At 46.9% G+C, this 23,116-nt stretch overlaps 1 protein-coding gene across 1 annotated transcript in view; it reads left to right on the forward strand.

Moving 5' to 3' along the window:
* Positions 1–4,270, forward strand: part of MB21D2 (Mab-21 domain containing 2) — a 61,598-nt gene extending 57,328 nt beyond the window's left edge. The window contains exon 2 of the mRNA XM_069792392.1: positions 580–4,270. Coding sequence (XP_069648493.1) covers positions 580–1,844 — 1,265 coding nt within the window. The 3' untranslated portion in view covers positions 1,845–4,270. The remainder of the gene's footprint in view (positions 1–579) is intronic.
* Positions 4,271–23,116: the final 18,846 nt, after the last annotated feature.

The raw sequence follows: 23,116 nt of genomic DNA on the forward strand, positions 1-23,116 counted from the left end.
GTTGCCTTGTTCATCAGTAAATGTAAAGCAAAATATAAAACCAGACCTGCTTGAACTAACATTTGTAGCTATTCATTCATTCATGCACAAACCAACCCCTTGATGCCAGTCCAGCTTTTTTCTTATACCACAGAGAAAATAAGAACAGTGAGTCAATTAATATTCTCTTTTCTTTTTGAAGTGTCGGGGAAGCATTTGGATGCCATGGAAATGAGCAACAACACGGTGAAAAACTGGTTTAGAAGGTGTTTAAGAAGTTAAATTTAGTCCTGGAAGTGGCTTTGCTGTGTTTTACCAGAGTCTTCTGCTTTTTTCCAGTATGATTTTTTGCTCCCAGTATGATGTTTAGGACAGACTTCACCCATTCCCAGGAATGCAAGGAAAGCCCTGCCCTAAGTCAGTTGGGACTAAAGGTTGACTGAGTGCTGGGCCTGATGTATGTTTGTGTCACACAGTGACGGATGCCTCTGGTTGCTTTTTTTCCTGCTGGGTACGGGATGGGTTTTAATCCTGGTTAAATCCTGTATCCCAGATGTGTTTGCCTTCTCTTGAAAGGACTTCTCTTTCTCTCTTTTGCAGGCATGGTTCAGAAACTTGACCAGAAGCTGCCTGTAGCCAACGAGTACCTGCTGCTTTCAGGTGGCGTGCGGGAAGGTGTGGTGGACATTGATCTTGATGAGCTGAATGTTTATGCACGAGGCACAGACTATGACATGGACTTCACCCTGCTTGTGCCCGCACTGAAGCTGCATGACCGTAACCAACCAGTCACGCTGGACATGCGACACTCGGCTTTGTGCCACTCCTGGCTGAGCCTGCGTCTGTTTGATGAAGGAACTATCAGCAAATGGAAGGACTGCTGCACAATCGTGGACCATATCAATGGAGCTACCAATTATTTCTTCTCTCCAACAAAAGTTGCAGACTGGTTCTATGACTCTATTAGCATTGTCCTCTCTGAGATCCAGAAAAAGCCTCAGCGAGGGATGCCAAAGGTGGAGAAGGTAGAAAAGAATGGGACTATCATATCCATCATTTTGGGAGTGGGCAGCAGCCGCATGCTGTACGACATTGTCCCTGTGGTGTCCTTCAAGGGTTGGCCAGCTGTGGCCCAAAGCTGGCTGATGGAGAACCACTTCTGGGATGGGAAGATCACAGAGGAGGAAGTCATAAGTGGGTTTTACTTAGTGCCTGCGTGTTCCTACAAGGGGAAGAAGGACAATGAATGGAGGCTGTCATTTGCCAGAAGTGAAGTGCAGCTGAAAAAGTGCATCTCCAGCAGCCTTATGCAAGCCTATCAGGCCTGCAAAGCTATCATCATCAAATTGCTGTCCCGCCCCAAAGCCATTAGTCCATATCACTTGCGGAGCATGATGCTGTGGGCTTGCGACAGGCTACCAGCCAACTACTTGGCCCAGGAGGATTACGCAGCCCATTTCCTCCTGGGTCTTATTGATGATCTCCAGCACTGCTTGGTCAACAAGATGTGCCCTAACTACTTCATCCCCCAGTGCAATATGCTGGAGCACCTCTCTGAAGAAACCGTCATGCTGCATGCGCGGAAGCTGTCCTCAGTCCGCTCAGACCCTGCTGAACACCTTCGAACTGCCATCGAACATGTCAAAGCAGCCAACCGGCTAACGCTAGAGCTCCAACGGCGGGGCAGCACCACCAGCATCCCCTCCCCACAGTCAGATGGAGGGGACACCAACCAGCCGGATGACCGATTAGCCAAAAAGTTGCAACAGCTAGTGACTGAGAACCCTGGGAAGTCCATCTCTGTCTTCATTAACCCAGATGATGTCACAAGGCCCCACTTTAGAATTGATGATAAATTTTTCTGAGCTTTCGTCAATGTTTCTTGGGATTTTTTTTGTTTGTTTCATTTTTAAAAACTCTTGCAGTGTGCAGGTTTTTTCGTTTGGTTTTCCTTGATGACTTAGTCTCTTGTTTTTTACATATCCAGCGTAGATTGGATCTCTTGCGAACAATCTGAATAAATTATAATTCCTGGTTCTGCAGGACAGTGCAGATTTTGAAACAGTATATTACTATTTCATATGCTGCTTTGATTTTTTTCACCCACCCAGCCCCATTGTCTGCGAGTAGTTTCTAAAGGAGAACATGCATCGTAAACACACATGCCACAGTGTAATGTAGATTTTTTTTCAAGCTTCCATAATTTATGTACATTGTTGGGCCTGGGGAAGGGACAGCTCACCTTCCATTGCTTCGGAAATTCACTTCTTTTTCCATGAGCTTCCATCACCCTAAAGAAATGAGGAGAGACTCTGGGTTGGAAAGCACTACTGGTAATTTGACGAGGCCAAATCTACTGGGCTGAAGCCCAGTTCATCTGTTCTTCACACTTCTCACACTAGGGGAGAAAGTTGACTTTAATGATGATGATGATGCAGCTTTTGGGGGAAAGAGTTGTTTCTGTTTTGATCTACTTTTTGAATGTATTTGTTCATAATTGGACCTTGTACAGTCCAGAGGGTTGTTTCTGCTGCTTTTCCATGCGGAATAAGGTTATGGAATGTTAGTTTTAGCGTGTGTAATTATTCAAAGCCTTATTTAAATTCTATTAAAGAACATACCATTATAAATGTTAATTGCACTAATGAAATCTCTGCCATTACCTCAGTCCCACTGTTTGTGTTTCTTTCATGAATTAGCATCTGTTATTAGGTCTCAGTATTGCAGATTGCTTGAGGCCCCTCGGGTCTCATGGTTTCAGGTGATTTCTTGATTGTCTTTTGTAAAAGGCTCTTCCTTGTTAGCCCTGCTATGTGTGAGAAGTCAGATTTTTGCATTGGCATATTTCTTTGGATGCGTATTGTGTGTTGCAGTGCATATTGCATTAATATGTATTGCATGTTGTTGAAACAGGTTTACCATTAGATAAGGATGTAATGCTAAAGCAGTGGTATGTGCAAAGTGAATCAGCCAGACCTCAAGCAAAGGAGCTACTTTGCTTCTGTAATGCATGTATTAGGCTTGATCCTTTACAGCAGTTACCATTCCCTTGACTCCTGTGGACTTTCTGACTTACCCTGGGACACACGAGATCTTACTTTGGTCTCATGTTTGCAGAAGTTGTGTTTGTATGTAAACTTGTGGTGCAACAGTAGCCTTGAAAAACACATACGCTTTCCTTTTTTGCATAGGATAAGATGTATGGTGACAAGGGTTGGTCTCAGCCAAAAATAATTCTAAGAGTTCAAGGATAGAGTGGCTTTTTGTGGCTGGCTGGCCAGTGACTGATATCTAGGCCTTAAATCAGCAATTTGGGCTTACTGATTATCCCAGAGAAGCTCTTCTGATCCAAACTTGATGCATGTTTTAAAATGTGATTATTAGAGCAGGTTGAAGTATTTTTTAAATATTTGACAGACAAATGAGGCGCATATCTAGTCCATTCTAACAGATAAAAATTGTGTATGAAAAATGTGTCACTTTTTTAGCCCAGCCTTTGTGGTAAAGAAACCAGGCTGGTGGGGCAACACACCAGCAGCTTTGGAAACTGCTTTATTAGATGGCAGGGAGGTTTCAATACCTGATCTAGTGCCCAAGTCATGTCTTAAAATGAAAACTTCGACTCCTCCATCTCTTGGGCATATTTGAAAACTTCACCCCATTGCTGTAGCCAAGATGTTCACATTTACCTGAATTTACTGGTACACAATTACACGAGCCTGAAGAAGCTCTCAGAAATTGCTGGCTAGATGGAGTGGATGAGGATTTAACTTTAAAGCACAATTGGCTAGTGATAATGAGCCCCGGTGCAGCTGCGGTTATGGTCCGGGGAAGGCCATGTATTGACTTCAGCGGAAGCAGAACTGGGTCCTACCAGTGTGGCTATTGCCAAAGATGAGTCTCCATTTAAACCTGTGTCACCTGCCGGGGGAGGCAGGAGAACCGACTGGGAATCCCCTCCACAAGTGCTTGGAAAATGCAGATTCATTGAAATGGTCTTTTCCCCAGTCTCCAGGACTTTTGTCTGTTGGAAAAAAAAGTCTGGGCTCCAGGATGAAGTTTCCCATCGCCACATGAGAGACATCTGCTCAGCACAAAGCAGCAGTAGCCTGGCAGGCAGAGTACTTTCCCAGGAGTCCCAGTGTCCGTGCCGGTGCTTCTGAGTTATGCAGAAACACAGCCTTCCTCATGCCAGTTCAACGTCCCGACGACCAGCAGTTTGGCTAGCCCATGTCAAGCTCTGGTGTGTGCTCCTTTTTTTGGTTTTAATTAAAAAACATTTTGAAAAGTATCCATCTTGTTCGTCCTGCATTATGAGGAAAATATGCGTGTGTTGGGTTTTTATGTGGGGGAGAGGAGGCTTGGCTTTTTACTGGACTGGAAAGCTATTTCCCAGGTGGGTCTGAGAGAACGTTATATCCTCTGACTGGACCATCTGTCTTCCAGGGAAGCAGAATCCTAATCTCCAGTAGGTTTTGAATCTCAGTCTAGTATTTGCTCCTTTCCATATAGTATAGCTCAGTGAAGCAGGTTGCCAGCCCAGAGAGGTGATGTGTGCTTTGTATATTAGAGAACACTGAAGGCTCTGTTTCCTTCATCTCCTATTGTCACCTCTTGCCTTTGAGTATATGCTGGGACAGACTTGCAAAATGCATAGGTCTCTATGTAGGATTTCAAAGTAGTGAGTGGGTTTAGATACCAACAACCTATTATTCTTCACTACGCCCTGCTAGTTTCAAGGGGACCGCAGTGCTTTTGCTGTTGGGGAGTTCTTGAAAGTCCTTCACACAATCATTTTAGAGCACCCAGCCCCATGGGGTTAAAGGCTTGGCCAATCTAACAAACACTGGAGTAAGAGGGAATTTGCTTTAAACTAGCAATGTAGTCATCTTCCCTACTGACATCAAGAGGAGACAAGTCTGTGCTGTGAGTCCATGTCTCAATGGGATCTTCAGTTCTGCACCCACTGCTATGGGGGATAAGATTTTTTTTTGCTTTTGCCCATTAGCTACCTTCCTGCTGGCTTTTCCCCATTGGTGGGTGATGTTGCAAAAGGACTGGGACGATTAGTGAGGGGCTGGCTGCATGTGTAAGAATGTAGAAGGTCTTCTTTATGTGTCTGCGTATTACTGCCTTCTACACTGTTGAAAGGGAGGGGAGTCCCAGCCAAGAGGGTCTGGCCTTGAGGCATCAGAAAGGGGGGGAGGAAGAAAAAGTGCTCTTCAGAGGCTCCACTTTCATTTCTCAGTGTGAGCCTCCTTGAGCCTCCTGGCTGTGATCCTGCTCTTGGGACAAGCTTTTGCCTTTGCTCTTTCTATAGGGCTGCTGGCAAGTAGCACAACAGGAGGAGCAGCTAATTTGACTGGTTCCAGTTGTTGCCACTTCTTCGTGGGGGACACCTGAGCTGCTGCAGAGCTGACAAAACCACCAGCCAGTGGGGGGTTATTCTCTGTGCTGTGTTGGGGGGGAGTACTCAAATTAGAGCAGAAGGGAACAACAGCCCCAGGAGCTTTGTGAAAGCCTGCAGTCTCTGCTCCTTCAAGCATGTTATGTGAAGTCTCAGTCACTTCTGGCTGGCTGTGATAAATCGGTTTCTCCACATTTTCCAATACTCTAGCCTGGAGAAATGTTGGTGCTCTAACCAGAAAACTACAACTGAGCATCAGAGTCACTCTTTGCAGGAGATTGAGCAAAATACCAGCAGGAGTTTAACCACCCACTGCCCAAAATAGAAGCTAGTCCCCAAAAGCCATTGAAAAAGCTGGTTTTTTAATGGTCTATCTTTTCTGTTGTCCTTCTGTCACTGTGAGAAATAGCCCTGGCTTTGATCTAAATTTTTAGACTTTCCCTGATTGCCTTGTTCCAGTGGAAAGCAACCTTGTTTTGGCAGCTATGGTGGTTCTGGGCTCGACGGGGACATCCGAGCTCTGTGCCCTTCCACTTCTTGGTGTCCTCATGGAGGGTATAGTATGCTGTGAGACACGCTTGTGTCTGCTACAATTTGACAGGTCGGTGACTGAAACAGGCACTGAAAGACAGCAGTCACTCTTGACGTGAGGTGTGCCCTCAGCTCAGCTTCTGTTGGCCAGTGTTGCGGCCATATGAAATGATCCCCAAACTCTCCCTGTGGGCACTGTGCTCGAAACCAAGTACAGGGTGGCTGGCTTCATGCAAGATGCTGTCCTGGTGCCAAGCATCCACCAGCAGCTAGTGGTCTCAAATCAGTTGTTTACATTTTCTGGTAAATCTGGGGTTACAGGGAAAAATGGCTACTTAAAAGCCTTAGAAGGCCAGAGATTCCCGACGGTCACATTGCTCTGCTCCCCAGAGACTGGTGCTTAGACCCGGCTCCACTCAGCTGCAGCCTCTGAAAACATTTCTGTAAAGAAGGTTTATTTAGGTGTCTCACCAATCTGCTTGCTGTATAGTGATGAATGCACATGGCAGCTGGATAATCGGACCAAAAGTGTCCAGGAGGTGGTGGCTGGGGCTGGAGGATCACAGCACAGAACCCAAATCCCATTAAAGTCCATTGGGACTTGAAAATGTGCTTGAAACTCAGTGTGTGCACTTTGCTGGATCAAGCTGATTGTGATCAGACCAAAAGTAAGCAGACGTCTGTCATATTTTATTAACCCATGCATAATACAAGCAACCATGCATAATGCAAGTGAATGTGGCAGAGGGAAAGGGGAAGATAGACTTTGCTAATGATTATTTATTGATTTTTTTTTTTAAAGGTGTGCATAGTTGGTGCCTAGAATTGCTTAAAAACATCTGTCTGTCCCTTTTTGCAGGTTCAGTGCTGGATACATTTTGCCACTTTGTTTTGTATTAAAGCCAGTGTGTTTGAAAGGTCACTGGGCAGCTGAGTGCAATAATGGTCAGATTCTGCAGGCATTGCTCAGTGATTAGAAATATTCAGCATGCAAATAGCTTGTTCAACTTCAGCAAGTACATCATCTCCCTCCTGCCAGCCTTGCTTGGGGTGAGCTAATGGACTTTTAACATTATACAGCTTAGAGAGTGACTGTCTCTAATAGCTCCTGATTAAGCTCTCCAGAAAGGCAAATAACCATCATGGGGCAAAGGCTAAACAAGGGGAGGGGGGCAAAAAAGCACAGATATTAAAAAGTTGCTGGCCAAGGGACTCTTGCTGACATGTTTTGTGTTTAGGGAAATTCAGCATTATATTTAGCACATTTTGGCTTTTGAGAACTGTCAAATGAATCCCAATTTATTTCCTCTGAATGCTCTCAGAATAGTGATAAAATAGCCCTCCATCCCTTCTCCTCCCCCTCTGCCCATTTATAATCTATTATTTTAGGGCTGCTCTGAGGAACTATTGTGTTTTCCTATTATCATTGTCCCTGGCTCAGCACTGTGCTTCCAAGCTGAATGTAGGCTTTTGGGGGTTATTTTTATCTTACTGACCTTCTGTGGTAGAGGAACACGCTCTCATTCAGTCTCCAGACAGCCTGATTTGCCGAGCAGAGAGATGTGGGTGCATATCGGGGGCATCAGGCTCTCTTTAAACTGACTCGGCCCTGTCTTTCCCTCTCAGTTTTTGTGTGTTAGGAATATCAACATGGAAGACATGACTGAGGTCTTGCTAGGCACAGAGAAGATGATACGTGATTCTGAAGTCAAGCAAGCTCTAGTGCAAAGTGAAAATTGAGCCCAAACAGCTACTTTCCTCCCTGACTCTCAACCCCTCTGACCCCTTTGTTATAGCTTTCTTTTGGGGAGGTGGAGAGGAGAGAGATGAGCTGCTTTTGTCCACTTCAGTGGGTACAAATCATAGCTTTGGTTTAGGATGTTAGACACTTCATTCACTAATGGCTCTGTCTCCAGGGCTTCCTATTGCTTTACACCCCATCATGACATTGGAGGGACAGGGAGAGGGGTTTATCATCTGTTCAGCCACTTCACAACAGAACTGGAAAGGAAGGAACGGGCTTTTTGCAGGAAGGGCTAGCGACCTTGTGTCCCTCTCCTGCCTCCGGTATGCCAAGGCTCACGCACACAGTGTGTTAACAGCCACTTCTGAGGGCTTCAGCTGATCGGAGAATAAAGGCCAATGTGCTTCTGTGCAAACCAGCCAGCTCCCCCTCCCTTGCAGGGCAAGTCAGCTTCTATCTGAAGTCAGTGCTCTCAGAGCAGACTTTGGCTGGTTGTGTTTGCAGAGTACAGGCTGGGTCTGTATCTGCAGATGACAGCAGGCCGGGGACAGCTTCTACAACTGCCACGTTAAGAGATAACTCCACCCGGCTGATCTGAAACAGCACGGAGGAGAAAATCCTTCCTGCAGGGAGGCTGCTGCAAAGTCCAACCTTTCCCACCAGCACTATGACTTGTGTAGTGACCAGGAGAAGACTCCATGCCTAGTGCTACCATAAAGGCACCCTTGTGTCTAAGAGCTTCTGGGTGTCAGGCAGCAGCCGCTATCCCTGAGGGGAGCTGGGGGTCTTCTGCCTCCTGCCACCATGTGGGACAGAGACCAGGGCTGTCTTAGGACTACCCCGGCAAGGATAGCAAAGGGGGAGCTGGAGTGGTTGAGGACACACTCTCCCCCCACTCTGACCCCCAATCTCTGCAACACCATCATAGCTGCAGCAACTGGTTGCAGCTTCTGTGATAAGATGCCGTTTGTGGAGCTTTCAGGAAGAGAGGCTGGATGTTACCTGGCAAAGATGGCTCTCGGGGAAATCCTGCAGTGACCCCAGTGATTCCTGTGCCTCCGTACTCACTTAGGGAAGTCCTCAGTGCCTGCAAGGCCGTTCACTGTGCCTTACACCTTCTTTGCAGCCATGTAAACTAATGCAGAAGAGTTGGGGCAGTGAGGAGCAAGGACCAGCAACAGCTTCTCTGTGAAGGACATGTTTCCCTTCTACCTCCCATGGTGTCCAGTACATGCGCATTCAGCTGTGATTGTCCTGTGAGGATCCTCCAAATCTTCCTCAACTATTAATGACTGATACAGGGCTCAGAGGAGCCACTTTAGTCATGGAGTTCAGCCACCACTACAGTCAAAAACACCAACGCTGGTGGTTTTGATGTTTAGGCTCCAGACAGTGTCTAGTCCACCCCCAGCCCCACTCATGTTAACACCCTATAACAGACAAAAGGGCTATAGCAAGAAAAGCTCAAAGCTGCAACCTTTGTTTAGTTCCCTCAGAGGTTCACTCTGTTTTCTAATGGTTCTGGCTGGTCTTGGTTGATGTACGCAGTGTTATATTCATTACATTATTTTGTTAACCACTGGTGGCAGAACTGGGATTGGCAAGTGTTGTCTTTAACCCCTGGACTGCTATGAGTACATGTAGATGTTATCTTGCTGAATACTTGAACTGGTTGCACTAACATCATCTCTGCTACTCATTAAAATGGAGGGAACAATGGTGGGAAGTCCTTACAGAAAGGTTCCAGAAAAAGCACGAGCCCATCCATTAAAGGAAACTCTGGAAACTGAACCCAACAGGCCTGAATCCCACCAGCCCGTTGTTACTAAGGACTGATAAGTCCACCAAGGCATATGTTACGAGGTCAGTAGTAGAAAGCTAGTTTTTCACTTGTTCTTTCCCCAAGGCATGGCTCTATTCAGCATCAAACCCCACTGAAGGCAGAATGTGAAACCCAGCCCCCGAGGAGGGATGGAAAGAAGTGCTGCTCAGCTGGTTCCTCCAGTCTGTTTCTCTATTGCACCCAGCCTGCCCCATGCCCCTCTCCAAAGCATCTTTAAATAAACTCTCCAGAGGTGTTCTGCTACACAGTAATGAACTAAAATGAAATAAAATGCCGCTGAAAGGAGCTGGATAAATGCCTTGCCATATTTTGTTATAATCACCTAGAACAACCTCATCATCTGTGTCATCTGTCTCTCTGTCTTACTTGTGGAGCGGCAAGCATCATGGTGACTGTGCAAAAAAGGAAGAGAAATGCAAGTTCATGTGAGTCGGAGTAAATAATTCAGAGGCACTGGCTTGTTGTTCTGATATGCAGTGCTACCCAGGGCTGCCAGGGCATCCTGGTTCAGCATGCACAGAAGTCATGCTCTCCCAAGTAAAAGCAAGCTATGGAGAAAACTAAGCGAATCCTCCAGCCTGTTAATATTCCAGCTCATTGATCAGGTGGAAACTCAGCAGTGTGACTGCAGGGTGTGGGAGCAGTGTAAGTATGAGCGGGCTTGTGGGCTCTTCAGCTGGTGCTGCTGTACCTGCACATGGGCACCTGCGGTTGCATTACTATACACCACTGTGCCACTGACTGAATACAGTCAGTGCTTGAGTTTGAAAGCCATTTCTGAACAACAGCTCAAGAAATAAAGGGCCAAAACAAAAAGGAGACCACCTAAAAAGCAGTACATCATGCACAGCCCTTCCACAGAGCAGAGAGTGAAAAGGAACTTTACGTGATCAGTTTCAATGTTGTGGTAGACTTGGATTTCCTGCCCAGCTGCCAGCTCGCAAGGAGCCTTGCTGTGTTGTGCACTGCCTGGAAGAGAATTTGTTCTAGCTATACATCTCTGATGATGACTTTGGAAAGATGCAGTCTTGGAGGCAAATGCAAACCCATGTCCCACCGCTCCAGCTCAGTACTGAGCAACGGGCACAGCGGTGGTTTGTGTGTGGCTGCATATGTCAGGCACTTGAACTTCTAGTCTTCCAGTTTCTTGCTATATTAGTGTCTCAGAAGTTCTCAACAATAAAAATCTCCAGGAGATGTTTCCCACCTTCTTCTGTCTAAAATTGCAAGGAAGACAGTACAGTGCAACAGTGCAAGCACGAGGCATGTTAATGTGCCAGGGCATCTTCATGGTGTTTGTAGAACAGGGTCCTGCCTGGTTTGCCTTTCCTGCCCCTCTGTGCCTTCACACCCGTGCACACAGAGGAGAGGTCTCAGGTGTGGTCTGGAGGTGGTGGGGTCAGCTCCAGCTCCCCCTCCCCGACTGGTCGGCTTGGGGTTCAGGCCAGCAGAGCAGTCAGTAGGTCTGGGCGATCATGTCGCTTTGGAGTCCAGCTGTCCCAGTGGCCAAATCCTGTTAACTGCTCACCTTTTATTTCAGGCGTGAATAACTCCAGCTATACAGCTGCATATGCCTTGAAGAACTAAACCTAGCTTTGCACAAAGCTTGGGGGTTATGAATTGCTGCGGTTTATGACTGGGGGTGGGATTTATTTATCACAAAGGACTGAATTAATTTGACTATTTGTGCAACCAGACCTGAGGTCTAAGGGACCAGCAAGGTATTTAGACATCTGAGTCACACCCTTCCTGCACCGCTGGTGCTCGCTGGCACAGACCTGGTCCTTCAAATGCTTGTTTAGTGGCATGATGCCACCATCATATAAGAACTTGGCCCAGGGGCTGGCTGGATCCACATGTAACCAGATGTATGCCTCTGACCTGACTGCAAAAAGGTCCTTCAGATTCAAATGCCATTTCTCTTTCAATAGTTAGCACTCCCTCACTGAGCACTTCCCTCGACAAGTGCATCAGCCAGGCACCCTGCAAACCCAAAGCGCTCTGACCGGGAGCTGAGGGCCACCCCCAGCCGGGAGGAGACAGGTGCATCTTGCTCCCCGTTCCCAGTGCCCTGTGCTTGGCTTGGAAATAAGACCGGGATCTTTTACTGACGATATTCAGCAAGCAGAGCTGATGTGCCTGCACAGCATAGCCCTGCACAGGACCAGCCCAGCACTCGCAGGCGAGGCAGCTCTGCACACAAGCTGATTTGCTCTTTCCTTCAGTGGCACTAATTAGACCACATGCAGCTCCTGTTTCTGGGAAGAGCTCTTTTAGAGCTGGCTCAGGTATCTCTCAACTGCATGGCATTTGTCAGTTTGGAAATATCGACTCTGTTTAGAAAGCTAAATAACATCTCACAGCAGTATTGCAGTCTCCCAGTTCTTACTGGAAATAACCTTCTGGTGTCATCTGCCCATGGCCTTGTCCCTTCACATGTCTGGCAAGATAAAACATTCTTTTAAGGGTCAGGGTGATGATAGGGAAGGTATCTGCTGTTCTCAATTTTACACACAGTACTTCAGCAAATGTCCACATTTGCCAGCCTGAATTCAAAAGACGGAGGGAGGGATGTGAGCATAGAATAGCAGCAGAAGTTAATGAATGTGTTTGTAAAATAATCTCTTGTATGCATAACTCACTTTTAGTACCTGATTTTCAGTCTCGTCACAGAAAGATTATGTTCATTTGCACTTCTGCAACCACTGAAATTCCTTTGCAGAGACAGGAATTTCTGTTAAATATATATATAGAATTTCTCCAGGTTCATTTGAAGAGAGTGATAATATATCATTGGTCCCAGTAGGGACATAGGTGCCTCCTAGCCTATGTCTGCTGACATGCATTAGAGCTGGGCTTGAACGGTACCAATCAATAGTGGGAAATGCAGCGGCTGAAACTGCTAAGTGCAGCTCTAATGTTCCTTATGCAAATGTTAACACTCACCCAGAGAGCACACCTGCTCAAATGAGCAAAGAAACAAGACTGACTGCTCTATTTGCTAAATGAATCCCAATATTTCCTGGTGGGGTTTTTTTGTGGTTTGCATCTCTTATGAAAAAAAAACCCAATCAGTTGCTGAAACTGCAGAGGGTAGTACCAGCCAAAATTAAGAAAAGAACACCTCTCTTTTTGGGCCAAACGTGTGTTGCCCACACACTCAAGGGCGGGTGGGCTATCCTGTGCTATTGCCAAGCACATCAGGGCATACCTAGCTGGGTTCTGCCCCTCTCATCCGCTTAGTGCCTGCTGATTCCTATCCTGATGCAGACCAAAGTGGACACACATGTCCCTGACTTGGCTCTCAGGCAGAACTAGTGCATGGGTGTTACATCCTTTGGTGTAGTTCCTGGAAACCCCATGTCCATCCAACCTTGTTATCCACTGACCAGCCTGAAGCTAGACCTGATTGCCCAAGTGGCTGAGCACCTGCTGCTCGCCCCAGATTAACAGGAGCTGCATGTCCTCAGGAATGCCAGTGACTGGACCTGGAATTTGCTCATGCTAAAAGCCAATTCATTTGCTCTGAACACACAGCTGATACGTGGAGCGAGACCACTGTTATGACAGGCAGGCCCTGAGGGTCTGGGATCACCTTCTTATTCCATCTGCAAGCTGGAGTAATTGCAGCAATGACTGAGCTTCATAGCAGTATTGACCTCCTTCCCCCTCTGTAATACACAGAAAAGTGGAATAGGAGGAGAAAAAACCCTTAGTTTTCTTATTTCTTTCTGCACGGTAACCCTGACCTTCGTGGCACACCTGGCCATTGCTGTCTGGGAAGGTTTACACTTACCAGCTGGCCCCAGCACAGCTAATTGACTGCTCAGCAAGGCTGGGTACAGCAGCAGCCCAGGTGAGGGGTGTTGTGCGTTAGCAGCCATTTGGCAGAGCAAGGTTATAAAGAAGGAAAGGAGGCTACTACGAAGGTTGGGCTGATGGGTCCCTGTGCTCTGAAGGATGACCGGATGGGGGCTGCAGTCAGAGGAATGTCAGTAATGGACTTAGAAGTAAGTAAGCCTTTATGTGGGACTAGTATAAACCTGTGCATAAAGTAAGAAGCAGCTCTGTGTCCTGGGTCTGGTCTCCTGAGGAGCTTTGGACAGACCCTGTGGTCATGAGGGGGCTAGATCCTGGCTGTGAAATGGTGGAAAAGGTGATCCCTCCTTTCGGGGGATGTGTGTGTTCATGTTTCCATTTCCTCTTACCATCTAGACGTAACAATAAAGCTGCAAGCAAACTTGTGAGCTGACTAAGATGAAAGGCCAGGGTTTGCTTGTGTGTGCCAGGAGCTGGGGTGCCTAGAGAGCCTGAGGCAATGTTATAGGCATTTAAAGCTGCAAGTGTCCTGCTGGCAGCTCTTTCACTAGGAAAGGATCAAGGTAAAAAAACAAGGAGAAGTTGTTAGTGTGACTGCCTTGTAGATGTGCTATCTGGAGGAGTTTGTTTTGGGAATTGCTGAGCAGGAGAGATCTGCTTGATCTTGAAGGCAAGAAGCCTTGGAAATGCTGCTGGGCTCAAGTTGTCTGAAGCTGTTGGTTCCTTGTGTGATAACACTGCCTTGGCCAGCAATGCCTGCACACATTCATCCCCAGGGAAGTACGCGGTCAGACTGTAAAGAAAGGACATATCCTGGCACACAGTCAGCTTTGTTTACTATTATCACTAGTAAACTGGACACCAGCAGGTATTTATCAGTGATTGTAAACCCTTGAGGTGTCACGGAGGGAAGGCAAAATATTTCCTTGGCTTATGCAACAAATTGCTAGGAAGGGTGCATTCTTTTACGCTGTGAGTTGAGGGAGCATAAGCCTGCTAAGCTTTGCTGTCCATGTGCTTTGTATCTGTCCTATGGGGTGCCGTGGTGGGTTAACCCTGGCTGGAGGCCAGGTGCCCACCAAAGCTGTTCTTTCACTCCCCCTCCTCAGCTGGACAGGAGAGAGAAAATATAACAAAGAGCTTGTGGGTTGAGATAAGGACAGGAGAGATCACTCACCAATTACTGTCACGGGCAAAACAGACTCAACTTGGGGAAAATTAATTCAATTTATTACAAATCAACCAGAGTAGGGTAACGAGAAATAAAACCAAATCTCAGAACACCTTCCCTCCACCCCTCCCTTCTTCCCGGGCACAACTTCACTCCCGGATTCTCTATGAATCCCCCCAGTGGCACAGGGGGATGGGGATGGGGTTTATGGTCAGTTCATCACACGTTATTTTCTGCCGCTTCATCCTCCTCAGGGGGAGGACTCATCACACTCTTCCCCTGCTCCAGCGTGGGGTCCCTCCCACAGGAGACAGTCCTCCATGAACTTCTCCAACGTGGGTCCTTCCCATAGGCTGCAGTTCTTCACGAACTGCTCCAGCGTGGGTCCTTTCCACGGTGTGCAGTCCTTCAGGACCACACTGCTCCAGTGTGGGTCCCCCATGGGGTCACAAGTCCTGCCAGAAAACCTGCTCCGTGGGCTCCTCTCTCCACAGATCCGCAGGTCCTGCCAGGAGCCTGCTCCAGTGCGGGCTTCCCACGGGGTCACAGCCTCCTTCGGGCACATCCACCTGCTCCGGTGTAGGGTCCTCCATGGGCTGCAGGTGGAGATCTGCTCCACTGTGGACCTCCCTGGGCTGCAGGGGGACAGCCTGCCTCACCAGGGTCTTTCCCACGGGCTGCAGGGGAATCTCTGCTCTGGCGCCTGGAGCACCTCCTCCCCCTCCTTCTGCACTGACCTTGGTGTCCGCAGGGTTGTTTCTCTTACATGTTCTCACTCCTCTCTCCAGCTGCCGTTGCTGTCTGTCCCAACTTTTTTTCCCTTCTTAAAAATGTTATCCCAGAGGCGTTACCACTATCACTGATTGGCTCGGCCTTGGCCGGCGGCGGGTCCGTCTTAGAGCCGGCTGGTATGGGCTCTCTCTCAAACACAGGGGAAGCTTCCAGCAGCTTCTTACAGAAGCCACCCCTGTAACCCCCACTGCTACCAAAACCTTGCCCTGCAAAGCCAATACAGGTGCTCACCTGAACACAGTTTAGGTGCAGGTATGTGTGAAGAGCTGTTTCTGCTATTGCTGGGTGCGTTGGGCTGCAGCACTGTTAGCCTTGCAGAGGGGTGCCTGCTCTGAAGCCAGGAGGGAGCCCAGCTGGGAAGACAGCTGAGCTCTCTGGGTCAAGCAAATTCAGTAGCTTGGTTAGATCCTTACCCGAGGAATGTGTTGTCTGCATGTTGACTTTGGATTATCCCTGCCTGAAATGCTTGCAATAGTGACTTCAGTGACCTGAACAGTATGAAAGTCATCAGCAGAGAGCACAGGTGTACTTTTTTAATGCTAATGCATGAGTGTCCCAGGCTGTGTTCTCCAAGTCCTTATTGCCTCCACAAAGTTTCCAGCTTGTTAAAAGAAGAAACTGTGCAACAATGTGCTCTCCAGTGTACCACCACCAGTGAGTGCTTACCCAGTGCAGTGGGATTTTACCCTATTGTGTTTTAAAGGTTATAATTCCTCACCATGCTACACCACCTCATTTCTCTACCTTTCTGAAGCAAGAAATATAGCCTGAAAAACCAATGTCCTGCTCTTGAGAAGGAGTATTGTTTAGACTACAGTTTCTATCCCATTGTTATGTTGTTACAGCTCTGCTCGCCTGTGAGCATAGCTGAGGGGTATGATTGTACTATCCATCTCTGCAGACCCTAGACATGGAGACGAGAGCAGTTGCTGCCTGATTTCTTAGTACAGCCTTCATGTGAGATGTCTTGAGGGTGTGAACCCAAGGGAGAGCTTTCCTATGGGTATCTGACTTGTTAAAAGTGCAAACAAAACCCCAGAGAAGTAAAAATACCAAGTGCTGGAGAGGCTGATTCTGTTGGTCCTGAAGTAAGAATTTCAGGCAGGTCTCTAAGCCACAGGTGGTAGGTGCACTGTCGTTGCTCTGTGCATAGCCTGATTAGCACATCAGTGGAAATAGGCAGAAGTCAGAGTTCTCAACTTCAGAGTTTTAATGATAGAGTATGAAAAGAAAAGCCACCACCTTCTTTCTCCTGTACCTCCCTCCTATGAGGCTCTAGCAGCTGCCTTGAGACATATTTTTAGCAAATTTTTAATCTTCTGTATAGGTATTTCTCTTACCTACTGGTTTCCATCACAGGTGGTAGGAGTTTCTCTTTCCTGGATTCCAACTTCTGGATGAATCTGAAAATCTAATGGGAAGGGTGTTTCTTTACCTGCTCTTGTTTTACCTGGTGTGTATAAATGCATGATGAACAGTCTCACTATCAATGTGCTCACTCCTCAGTGTCTGACTCTAGCCAGCTGCTGTTCCTGTTTCCCATCCCTGATGCTCAGCAAATGAGGGCTGTTGATTTTGATATGGACATGGGCTAAATCAGCAGGGATGCTCCAGATCTTGTGGATTTTCATGATTGCTGAAGGATTTGGCTATTCTGGGTAACAAGTCATCATCTCTGGTGGGAGAGAAGATTGTTTCATGCAACCATTTATATTCTTGAAATGATAATGCCCTTTTACCTTTGAGATCTTTAACAATGCAGAAAGATAGTATTGCATGACCTTGATTTTGGCAGTGAGTATGAACTGATGGCAGCCAGCAACATTTTCATCTGTTCTCAGCTCTAACTTCTTCCTTCCTGGTCCTCCTCTCTCTTGTTTGCCCTTGTAATTGGAGATAAGCTGAACCCACATAGTTAGGCAGCATCAGACATGTAATCTAGACATCCCTTCTGTGAATCACATTTCTAACGTGCCCTTCAAACAGAAGTCAGATGCCTACAGTCTATTTTCTGTGAGCTGCTTGGAAAAAATCTGAACTGTAACTATTGATAGATACATGTTTGAGGGACACCTGGAGGTGTCTGGTGTTCTCACAAAACCAGCACAATACTTCACTGAAAAGCAGCTTTGCTCCAGGACAGCTTTATCCTGTTCCTAAAAGGAGATCAAACTCTTCATGGGAGGGAAGGCAGGGGCCACCAGGGACTTTGATAAGGTGATGAAAGCCTCTAAGTGATTCAATTTTTGAGCAGAACAGGAGTTCAGGCTGTGCAGGTCTGCAGAAGAGATTTTAAAATACCCTCTCATGCTGTCTGGGAACAATGGAGGACTTGGTGAAAGATCAGGTGCGTTTTCTGTCTTTGTGCCCTATCCAGGCCATTTTGCTGTTGAACAAAACCCTGCTTGCTGTGCGATGCAGCAGCTAGCCAAGGTTCAGGTTCCCAAAGCTGGGCCGCCTGCTCAGAGCATCGCCCCTACCTTCTGTTCCAGAATGACAAACTTGTAGAAACATGGGGAGAAAAGTCTCAGCTGAGGGGAAGAAAGAGTGGAGGTGAGCAATTACATGCAGGTGATAGGCAAGAAATTCTGACAATTCTTTTGCTGAGATATTGAAGTCCTCCAAGAGCAAGATAATCCTTACTTCCTGACGCTGTCCTCGGGATCTCCCTTTCGGGAGACCTCACGGCTGTCTACAAGGACATATGTTGTTTGGCTAAGGAAATGGAAAGTTTGGAGGAGGGTCACAGGAGGTATCCAGACCAAAAGGAGCTATTTGGACAATGCCATTGTTTTGAGACGGATGAAGCTGCACCTACCTGCTCCTGACAGATGGGTTGAGATCTTGAGGCTTTATTAAAAAAACAAAAGTGTAGATTCTGGAGCCTCTAAATACACAATGAGATGCTCAATAAGTGATTGCTCTGAAATCCTGGTTGTGCTGGAACCGTGCAGAACCACAGCAGTTAAGCAAAATATTGCATTTGAATGAAATTGTCTGTATTCCTTAGCCTTCCCCTCTGCCCAAGTCTCTTGGATGTTTGAATCCTTTAAGTGGTGGAAATGAGATGTAATGCTTTGGAATGCCCTGGCTGGGTGGTCAGTGAAATCCTGTGTTGTGAGGCCCAGTAATGCTGGGTTATCCAGATTAGACACTGCATCTGATTATCTTGCTGATAATCTTACCCTCAGTAATTTAATCAGGATGGGGATTGCAAGGCCAGGATCAGGCAGAAATAATGGGTGATTGCCCCCTTGCACATCTGTAGTACTTGGAACTCCTTGTTTGTGGCAATATCTGTAATGCATTTGAATAAATATACATGTGTGGTAGTGCTGTGTTGCCACTGGCATTGCAGCTGGAGTCTCCTGATGATTCTCACTGTTTGTAGGTGAGAATTCAGTTATTTAGTGGCTTGGGGTGACACAGTTTCCTGCATTTGCTTTCTTTGAATTCTCACAAAGAATGTGTGTGTGAAGGAACTGATATGTGATACCAGTTTAAACAAATTGGGATGGCAAAGAGAATGATCCAGTCCAGTAAGAAGAACAGATGCTGCTAACCTGCCTGTCAGAGGCAGGACTCCTTGCCTACTGCTATGGGAGAGCTGGGTGAAGTGATCCATGTCCTGATCCCTTCTCTGGCTTTCCTAGTGTGGGTTGGGAATGAAGCTGCTTGGGCATGTGTTTGTAGAAGTGCTTAAGGGGGGACTGTGTTCATGCTACCTAATTTGGTCCAAAAGGCAGTGATTTAGACTGCCTGACACCTGGAGCACCAGGTCCTACAGAAAAACTGGTACCCAATGTATCCAGCTTCCCCAAACCTGAAATGAATTCAGACCTTATTGTGAGACCCACCTAAACACATGCACATGGGAATAAGAATTCTAAAGAATGCTAAAGGGAATTCTTCATGTACTCTATGAACCTGACCCTAGTAACTCAGCAGAGTCTTATTCAAGGATGATTGGTAGTGCCTTAGGATTTGGGATGCATGCTGCAAGATACAGGCTAGAGGATAATGGGTGGGCTTGGAGCAGCTCCATGCATAGCTGAGTGTCACAATTTATGTTGGGCTTTTCCCACAGCGCATATATGTGATCTATTGGAAAGGCATTTGAGAAATGCTAATATGCTTAGAGGTATAAAATATGTATCCTGTGCAGACCTGCAACTTTGAAGGGGCTGTTAAAATAAGCCTAGAGTGTATATATTAACACTTGGGAAGTGCTCATGGTGTGTACAGCGCAGGGGATGGGGAGAAAACCGAGCTCGGCATTCCTTGTTCCAGCCAGGAGAGGGCAGAGGTTCATACACAACCACGTGTGGCCTCGGGAGGCTGCTGATACTTAATGATGGCATTTAATGGTCACTGCCAAGGGGCTGAGCACTTACAGCTGAGGTGGTGTTTCCCTCCTAGATCCTGACCCCGGAGGGAGCATGGGGCAGCTGTGAGACAGAGCAATGCTCAGCTGTGCCTGGGGAAGGAGGCTCACCTTAGTGCAGGGATGAGAAGAAGCTGAAAGCAAGGGAAGGAGGCATGAAAAAAACCAAGGGAGAGAACGGGTGCTGCGGGAAGGGGAGGAATAGCAGATGGCAATGGCAAGCCTGGGTGCTGGGCAGGGAGATGAGAGCTTTTCTCTATGTGGCAAACGTGGCTCGTGTCTGTGTGCAGATGCCAGAATTGCAATGCTTCGTGCATGTAGGAGGGCTGCAGCCAGGGAATGGGGGGGATGGCTTAGCTGGAGCTCACGGGCTGGAGGGCTGCCTTGGGGAAGAGTCCGCACACACTGGCCCAGAGTGTTTCCGTTCAATGTGACTCCTACCTGGTGCTGTCCCCTTAGAGGTGGCACCCTGAGCACTGCATTGAGGATGTAATTTTGTTGCTTAGATATTCATGACGTGGGGAATCTTCAGGATCAAGCAGTTAAGTGTTTCCAGCAAATGCTTTTGTTTTGGAGCTGTTTGCCAGTTGGTGCTTTCTTGGTGCTGGCAGGAAAACATCTTCCCACTGGAAAACAACCCCATTGCTTTTCCTGCTTGCTGTCGCTACCGGATTTTTTTTTTGCTGCCCCCAGTTGGCTGCACATCCCATCGCTTGGTGTTTCTGCTACTCTCAGCCTTGACATTGCATCTTCTTGTTTCCTTGCTGTCTGCCCTTTTGCTACAGCTGATCCCCTGTCATCCTGAACCTCTTGCCTTCTCATCCCACTGCAACGTGGAGCTTGTTGATTCCTAGTCCTGATTCACTCCAGCCTTGGCTTTCTCTGCTCCTGTTACTTGGAGGGTCTCAAACCCTATTGCCATGCTGACTGTGCTAAACTTTTCCAGTTTGCCACCTTGCTGACTAAATTGTTTTCTTTCTCTAGCTTTCTTGCTGGCATGGGATTCAGTCACAACTGGCTTCCTGCCACCTTGAGTCAGTCCAAACCTTCCTCCTCTGCCTTCATTTCTTTTTCTGACCAAAATCTCTTCTACTTCTAAGTTTAAAAAGAAATGCAAGATTATGTGCTCTCCTTTCTTGTCCTTGTCTCTTGGATGTGAGCGCAAGCACCTTCTCCCATCTCCCAGACTCCCTATATCTATTCCTATCCATGCTCTTATTCTTTCCCTTCAGTCCACCCTCTGTTCTGGCAGCTCTTCCTTACAAAACAAACTTGCTATTCAAGCCCCCACATGTTTCTCTAAATACAGCCCATCTCTGCACCTTGACTTGACTCAGTCAGCCCTTCTTTCCTCTCATGTCCTTACTCTTATTACCTGGGATGTTCCTCCTCTGTTCTTCCCTCCCTAGACTGTCTTCCACAAAGTCCCTTGGAAGGTGCTGTTCTTCCCTTTGGCCTTTTCCAATCTAAATTCGTGAAAATGTCCCATATCACTCCTTCCTTGGGCTCTTTCTCTCCTCCCTTTACATCTTATCTGATTGATCTCATCCAAGCAGTAAATTGCCTTTGTTGGATGCCTTGTCACTTCTCAGTCTGAGAACAGGTGGAGACAGGTCTATCTTGAAGACCTCTGTGTGGATCCAGCTATCTGCTTCAAACTAGAGCAGAGCTCTTCTGTTTCCCCTCACATCCAGTCCATTCCTGTTTCCTGCTTTTCCAGTGACAATGGACACTGCCATCAGGCCCCTAACCTGCATGTCACTTGCCTTGGATATGTCACTGGATTCTCAGGTCACAGGTATTTTAATGCATACTATTGTGTAAGGTTCCCTCTTCCACACTGCACAAGCCCTCCCTGGCACCTCTTCCATTACTGACACAGGTTGGTTTTTTCCTCCCCCCTTGATGGGAGTGATCTCAGGCTCCTCCTGTCTATGCTGAAAGTTGCTTCCAAGGCAGTCCTTTCCCTAGCTCAGAAAAATATCTCCTGGAGTTGGTGTTTCTGCAAAGCCAACTACTAATGCAGCAAACACTGTAAAAAAAAAAAAAAAAAAAAAGCTCATGGACCTGTTTTCTTCTTCTCACCATTCATTCTCTGTGCAGCTGCTCCTCTGACAAGAGAGGAATGTCCTCTTAGCACCATTTGCTAAAGCTGCTGCTTGGTTCTGGTATTTTAGTTTTGAAAGATAACCACTTTGACTAAGAAACAGAAATACTCTTCTACCTCACCAGTCAGCTAAGAAGGTTCTAGAAATGCAGGGGAGGAAAGACTAATTTTATGTGCATTAGAAGATGAGATCCTTGGAAAGGGCAATAGTGATTCCGTTCTGACCCTCCTGAAGCACATGGAGATCAGCTTTGGGCATGGCTGGGATGGGTAGTGGCAGGACTGTGCTCCTTGACATAGCCCCTTGGCTGGCTATCATGCCAGCTCTTGTCTGCATGGCAGATGTGTGCAGCACTGACACAGCTAAAAAACTCTGCTAATTCCAGACCTTCTGGGCCAGAGCAGAATCTTCAAGGGCAAGGCTGGAAGATGGGCAGAGAAACAAGTCTTTCTGATCCTGTCTAGGTGGTAAGTTGAGTGCTTTCTGGAGTTGGTTCTTGAAAAGACCTCTGAAACCCAACCTGGACAGCTGTCCATCATGGGAAAAACAATATTTAGTACTTGACATGTGTTGGGTTCTGTAGAATAAAGGAAGAATCTGCCCAGGAGCATGTGGCTCTTCCAACTTGGTGCTACATTTGCTGCAGTCCATTTGAATATCTAACTGGCAGCAGGTTACAAATGCTGCCTATGATGTCAGTCTTGCTTCATCCTTTGCTGAAAGGTCTGCAAAAAGAGCAAAGATGGAGAACTGCTGTAGAGTGAACAGGGTTTTAGTAATTTGCTGGCTACCCAGATTCTTCCTTGAATCTCCACTATTTTCTAAGTTTATATTTAACAGTCACTTGGAAGATGCCACTGCAATGTTTAGAAAATACTATAGGTTGCTATGTCTACTCCACCTATGGCAAGAAGGAGGGTTGTCCTTACCAGGTAGAGCTGAGCTCCTTCTAAGGAGTCATGCTTTGAGAGTCTTGAGTTAAAGGTGTGTGGTTTGGTTGTGTGGATGGGTAATGCAGCTGAACTCCCCTGCATCTCATGGCCACAGCTGCCAAGGCAGGAGCAAGCAAGAGCCTCCAACTGCTGTTCATCCTTTCAGGGTCAGGCATGCTGATTTTCATACTGTTTGTGTTGGTTGCAGCCCAAGCTTCTGGGATGGATATCAATCAAGGAAAGCAAGGCTTAAAGAAATTGCTATTTATGTATATAAGCAAAGCAAACAAAGCAACCAAGATTTTTTATAAGCAAAACCTCAGCAGAGAAGAGCAGAGGCAGGCAGTATCTTGGCAGGCTTATTGAACAAGCCATTGAAGACTGCCTGTGCCTGGTGTCCAGCAGA

Source organism: Haliaeetus albicilla, chromosome 9 (assembly GCF_947461875.1).
Source record: "Haliaeetus albicilla chromosome 9, bHalAlb1.1, whole genome shotgun sequence".
In the NCBI taxonomy this organism is placed as follows: domain Eukaryota; kingdom Metazoa; phylum Chordata; class Aves; order Accipitriformes; family Accipitridae; genus Haliaeetus; species Haliaeetus albicilla.